Below are 6,676 nucleotides of genomic sequence, written 5' to 3'. Positions count from 1 at the left end.
CTGGGGGATCCCTAGAGGTTTTGAGGTGGACTGTAAGGAGGGCTGGGTTTGGGGAAGGGAGAGGCCTCAGCTGGGCATAATGCCACAGAGTCCACCCTCCAAAGCAGCCATTTTCTCCAGGGAGACAGACCTCTTCTGTCTAGAATCCAGTTGTTGGGGGGGGGGGTTTCCTTCAGGCCCCCCTTAGAGGTTGCCAAGCCTAGGCCTGCCAGCACTTTAGGGTTGCCAGGTTCCCCCCCTGGCCACCGACAGGGGATTCTGGATAAGGTTGCCAGGTCCAGGCTGGGAAACTCCTGGAGATTTGCGGGAGGAGCCTGGGGAGGACAGGGACCTCAGTGGGGTACAATGTCACAGAGTCCACCCTCCAAAGCATCCATTTTCTCCATGGGAAGTTATCTCTGTAGTCTGGAAATGAGCAGGAATTACAGGGGATCCCCAGGTCCCACCTGGAGGCTGGCATCCCTCGGCAGCACCCTCTGGGTGACTTGATACCACCTGATTTGCATGACTCAAGTAGGCCCAGCTGCTTGCTACTGTTCATCAGCAGCCATCAGTTAGAGCTTCAGATTAGGGTTTGCAAGACCCAGGTTCAGATCCCTATCTTGCAGTGGAAGCTAACTGGGTTATTTTGGACCAGTCACATACATTCAGCCTAGCCAACCTCACAGGGTTGTTGTGCAGATAAAAAGGAGGAGAGCATAATGTAAGCTGCTTTGGTCCCCACTGTGGAGAAAGACTGTAATTTTCCTAGGTAGAGGCTATGGGGGAGGGGTGTGGAGATGGAAAGCTGAAGACAGAGAGGCAGATAAAGGTAGGCTGGCTATTGGGTGGGAAGGAAATTGTGTTGCCAACTCCAGGCTGGGAAATTCCTGGATATTTGTGGGGTGGAGCCTGGGGAGGGTGGAACTTGAGGAGGGCAGGAACTACAGATCAATATAATGCCATAGACTTCACCCTCCAAACCATACATGAAGGAGAAAGAGAAAGAAAGGAGGGGGGGCAGAAGGGAAAAAGAGTGTGAGAGAGGTAGAGGGAGACAGGAGGAAGCAAAGGTGTGAGGAATAGGATAACTATCCCGCAAGTTTCTTGCGGGTCTCCACTTGTGCTTATCTAATTCCCTCTTGAAGCTGTCCATGCTTGTAGCCGCCACCACCTCCTGTGGCAGTGAATTCCATGTGTTAATCACTCTTTGGGTGAAGAAGTACTTCCTTTTATCCGTTCTAACCCGACTGCTCAGCAATTTCATTGAGTATCCCCGAGTTCTTGTATTGTCAGAAAGGGCGAAACGTACTTCTTTCACCTTCCTGAGCCATTTCATTATAATATAAGCCCTATTACGTTTATACAAATGCCCTCCTGAGCAATTCTTTTTTACATAATTTGTGGAATGACAGCATTGTGGAGGCCTTCCTCCTGCCCTCCTCAGGCAGGCCATTCCACAACAGGGTTGCCATCTCCAGGTTGGGAAAGTCCTGGAGGTTTGAGGGTGGGTGGGAAAGCTGCTCAAGCAGGGATATGAAGCTGCCCTTTCACTCCAGGGAAAATCATCCACGTAGTCCAGAGATCAGTTGCAGTTCTGGGGGAACTCCAGGCTTCATCTTCCAAGCCAGATCAAGCTGGAAGAAAGCAAAAAAAATTTTTTTGCATCTGTATTAACTCACTTCTCCAGCAGTAATGCTGGATCCCTTATCACCCCTAGGTTCTTAACCAAGTCAGCAAGCTTCCATGGTGGGATTTGAACTAGGGTCTCCCAAACCCTAGTCCCCAACTCTAGCCCAACCATGACACCATGCCCGATCACAATCCTGAAGCAGTATCCAAAACAATATTTCTTATTCAAGCCTCTGCCTAAAAGTTTGCCACCTCTAACAGCCCCAGCCCAGAAGCCAGAATAGAACCCAGCCTGATCCTGTGGATTACTTCCTTGGAAGTAATCCCTAGTTCTGCACAAGTGGACTTCCTCCCAGGTACACAGGACTGCAGCCTGCAAACATTTCTACAAGTGAGGCTTAAAGCAGTTTTTGTTTGTGTCAGTTTGTAAGGCAAACAGACACCATTGGCTGGAACTAATGGTTAACCCTGCCAGCCAAAAAAATGCCACCATAGACCTGCAGGCCATTGTAGCAAAACAGTCTCAGGTGGACGTTCCAAGGACCAGGGGCTACAGGTACGGGAGGCCTTTGTGCACATGGATGAGGACTCGAAAAAATAGCCATTTGGGATGTACAGGCAGATGTCTGGACTAACCCCAGCTTGGCCTCTGAGCCTTGGCTTCCCGTTGTCAATCTTCAGTTATTTTCTGCTTCTCCTTGTTTAATAGCTGATTGGTTTGCTCAGCACTGTGTGTGCTCTCTGGGTCTAGCTGCACCATCCAAGTGCAGAATCTGTGAGCCTGGAAGAGAATTCAGCATCTTGAGAATTTCAGGTTTACGGCTGAGGAGAGATACTTGAAGAGACATGAGCACTGCTTCACAAAATTTCAGAAATCGGAAGCGTGTCGTGCAGGAATTTGAGTGCTAAGAGGACCCCTCTGCTCTTTGCTGAGGAGCAGGTTATGCAAATATGTTGTATCTGCATAACATATTTAGGTTTCAGCACGTGCAGACACATGCACACACACAGAGGGTATAAAACTGCCTGTTGGTAGCTCTTGGCCCTAGTCCAAACAGTGCTCAGCAGTATCAGGGATAGTGTCCATTATTGTGCATTGCTAATACAGACCAATTCATTCAAGTTGTTGTGGCTGCATAAGACAGCACCAAAAAACAGAGGATTAGGCAATTCTCTTTGTCATATAGAGAGAGAAGAGAGAGATTGGATTTATACCCTGCCCTTCACTCGGAGTCTCAGAGCGGCTTACAAACTCCTTTCCCTCCCCCTTCCCACAACAGACACCCTGTGAGGCAAGTGGGGCTGAGAGAGCTCTTTCCAGAGCTGTCCTTGAGGGAATAGCTCTGACAGAGCTATGGCTTGCTCAAGGTCATCCAGCAGCTGCAAGTGGAGGAGTGGGGAATTAAACCCGGTACTCTCAGATTAGAGTCTACACACTTCAACACTACACTAAAATAGCATAGCACACATGATGCAGTGCCAGAAGCAGATTAGGATCTGGGGATACCCGACTCAAATCCCCAGTCTGCCTTGATGCTCACTGGGAGACCTGGGTCAGCCCCTCCTTCAGGTGACCCATCTCACAGCATCATTGTGAAGATAAAACTCCAAAGGGGCAGAACCACCCATGCCACCCTGAGCTCCTTGGAGGTAGAAGACAGCTGTGTGAGTGCTTATGGACACTAAGGAAGAGGCATCAGGCAGGCACCGTGTTTTGAGAAGCTGCTGAAACTGCTCAAGAGGAGCACTCTTCCTTCAAAAGCCAGAGCTGTCTATGTCCTATGATCTCACGGCAAAAATTTATTTAACAAAACACTGTGTTTTCCTTAGATACCTTAGATAGGTACCACTTCGGTGGGAAGGTAACAGCGTTCCGTGCACCTTGGTGTTTAGTCATGCTGGCCACATGACCACGGAAACGTCTTCGGGCAGCGCTGGCTCTTCGGCTTGGAAACGGAGATGAGCACCGCAACCCTAGAGTCGGACTCGACTGGCTTTCGAGCAAGGGAAACCTTTACCTTTACTTATTCCTTAGATTGTCCAATGGAGATTTGGGAGAGCCAGGTTCAAATGCCCACTCTTCCATGGAAGCTCCCTGGGAGACCAGGGGCCAGCCACACCCTCTTGGGCCTCAACGCCCTCACAAGGTGATTGTGGCGACAACATTTCCCAGGAGAGAATAATGTAAGCGGCTTTGTGTTTCCCTTGGAGAGAGAGACCCTGCCTTTCCTTGTGGCTCAAGGTAGAGTACCAATCACAGGGTTTCTGATGATGATGTCCCAAATGGTCCCCATTCCTCCCAAATACACCTGCAGTCTATATCCCTAGCAAATAAAATGGCCTTGTGGAATGTCCTGAAAGTGCTCCTCCCCCCCCTTCTCCGGGAGCCCCCTGCACAGAGTGGGAGCTACAGTGAAAAAGGGCAGGGGGCTCTAGCTGATGCCAGGCAGGCTACCTTCAGTGGGAGAACAGCCCTCTGGGGGCAGGCAAGGATATATGGGAGAGAAGTTCCTTTAGACTGAACCTTAGAAACAATTACAAAGCATGGTTTTCGGAACAGAATTAAGTTTTCCGTAAAACTTCTGTTTACAAAAAAAAAGGTTTCTAGTCCTTATGGCTAGAAGACATATACATGGGAAAGAACATGGTCAGTGCCTGGTGACAGACAGGTGGCTGAATCTCATTTCCACTGGTCGCGAGGGATTCCCATGAGAAGAGAGCCTGAATTATTCAAAAACATGCAAATGTGTTGATTTTACATAATTTACCTTTTCACAGCTTTAAAAAACATTTTTCTCATGTTCATTGTTTAAACCCAGAATACATGCAAGCCATTATTAATGCCAGTGGGCAACCTCTGGAGCCACGTCAAGCTCCGGAAGACTTCAAGCATGGCTCCTGTGCAAGTTCAGGAAGGGCTACTTATTTGAACGTCAAAGAAAACACCTCTCTGCCTCTTTTCCTTTCCTCTCCCAGCCACAACCAGGGGACATGCAAATAGGCAAGAAGGTGAAGTGGGAGGAGCCAACAGAAGCCAGAGGTAGATGAGTGCATTCTCCCCCCCCCCATGAAGCCTGTTTGAATGAGGGATCATTGACTGTATATATAATGTGCTATCATCCCACTTTCACCTTTGTTTGGCATGTTTTTGCACAGTTTCAAAACACCCGTTTTATCCAGAGAATCAAAAAGAGGAAAAATTGGGAGATCACTAACCTCCAAGTGGGCAGGGCAAGTTGTGGCCCTTTCCCAGCAGGACTCAGGCTGTGCATATTAAAAGGCATCCTGTTAAACAGAGCTTCTTTCTGGAATGCTGGAGAGTTAGACTTGTACATAACCTTGATCCCCAGCATTTAGTGTTTGGCTCCGTCTCCTGCGGCACCCACTTCCTGTGATTGTGCCCACTGCCCTTTGTCAGAATTCCAAGGTGCCCGCGAGCTCAAAAAGGTTGGGGACCCCCGGCTGACCCCTTCTCCCTTCACATGGTCACACTGATCAAAACACATAAACACCCCATTCTGTTATTAGCCACTGACAGGCGAAAAAAGACAGGGTGTCTTGTCTGTTTTTCCCTTTAAAGGGCTACAGAGAGCACGCGGGGGGGGGGGGTGATCTGTTCTGCTTAGAAAAACTGTGGAGGAGTGGCAGGGCTGAACCCCTTCTCCATGGAAGCCCCAAATTTGACTAAGGCCCCCCGCAGAGCTGGCTACAATTGCCCTTTAAAAAAAAAAAAACTGCTGGAAAGATCCAATCACGAATGCCCTGGCATCTCATCAGTTCTGAATCAGAGGCGACAGTAGAACAAAATAAATGTCTGCCCACACCAGAGGAAATGAAGCCTCTTTCAAACCACATTCAGTTCTCTTAAAAGCCATTGTCTGTTTGATATATCGGATGCCTGGACAGCAATCAACAGAGTGAAGCTTTAGGGCCACAAGTAGATCTTTTCCCTTGCCCACCGCTAGCTGAAGTATGCAAATACATGCCGTTTGAGAGTTCTACAAAGCTTTGGAGGTCATTTTGGAGGATTCTTACCTTTGATTTCTTCTTGAACGGAATAAGCAAAGCCCTTCCCACCAATAGCTCAAAGGCTTACTACAGGCTGGTGAGGGGGTCCCCTTCTGCCCTCCTCTCATGACCTTGCTAACATCGGCTTGTCTCCTCCAGGTCCGGGCCAGTGCCATCGCACAAGATGCTGACCAGAACTACGATTACGCTAGTAACAGTGTGATCCTACACCTGGACGTGGGCGATGAAGTCTTCATCAAGCTGGACGGTGGGAAAGTCCACGGTGGCAATACCAACAAGTACAGCACCTTCTCCGGATTCATCATCTACCCGGATTGAGCCCTGCCGGCTCCTACTTCCCCACCCTTTTTACCTACCCAAACCCTTCCCCCTCTGGGTCAGCTCAATATTCTTCTTGGCTTTACCATCTCCCTGGACCCCAGGGGATCCTTCCTGCTAGTTCCAATCAACAGAGGACGGAACAGACACTTGGAGAGGGGAGACGCTGCCCTCCCCCTTGGGTCAATATGCTGTTTAGAGGGTGGGCAAAATAAGGGATTTAGGGTGCATGGGGAATTGGGGGGGTAGATACAGGGTAATAAGAGTATCATCCTGGGTGGGCCCCTGGTTAGTAGCAGCCATATCCCCTAGAGAGGCAAAATCTAGGTTTTGAGTAATATCCCTACTTTGAAGAAAAGGTTGATTAATGCAGGGTGGGGTCCAAATCCACTGCTGATTGGTTGTGGGGTTTGTTTTCTATATCATCCGCTCCCTAAACGATTCTAAGGAGCAAAGACCTAGAAAGTGAATTAATTCATTAGCTCCCTTCCACAGGAAGAAAAAAAAGGATGCCTTTTGTATATATTCCATAGACCAACTGATTGGTTGCCTGTGAAGGAGTCCTGACTTCATAGGCTATTATTTATCCAATAGAAAAAGCCAGTGGGAAAGTCCGTTGGGGGAGTGGGGCGAAAGTAGGAATAGCAGGCTTTAGTATCCACACTCCTGTTTCCCCTTGGGACAAGAGGTCATAATCACATTCCGGAAACATTCTGGA

General features: G+C 48.8%; 1 protein-coding gene across 1 annotated transcript in view; it reads left to right on the top strand.

Moving 5' to 3' along the window:
• The window catches only part of C1QL4 (complement component 1, q subcomponent-like 4), a 35,571-nt gene extending 29,613 nt beyond the window's left edge, over positions 1 to 5,958 (top strand). The window contains exon 3 of the mRNA XM_015405877.1: positions 5,779 to 5,958. Within this exon, the coding sequence (XP_015261363.1) occupies positions 5,779 to 5,958 (180 nt within the window). The remainder of the gene's footprint in view (positions 1 to 5,778) is intronic.
• The last annotated feature ends 718 nt before the right edge of the window (positions 5,959 to 6,676 follow it).

Source organism: Gekko japonicus, unplaced genomic scaffold (assembly GCF_001447785.1).
Source record: "Gekko japonicus isolate JY-2015 unplaced genomic scaffold, Gekko_japonicus_V1.1 scaffold246, whole genome shotgun sequence".
In the NCBI taxonomy this organism is placed as follows: domain Eukaryota; kingdom Metazoa; phylum Chordata; class Lepidosauria; order Squamata; family Gekkonidae; genus Gekko; species Gekko japonicus.
This window is presented reverse-complemented; position numbering and strand designations above follow the sequence as displayed.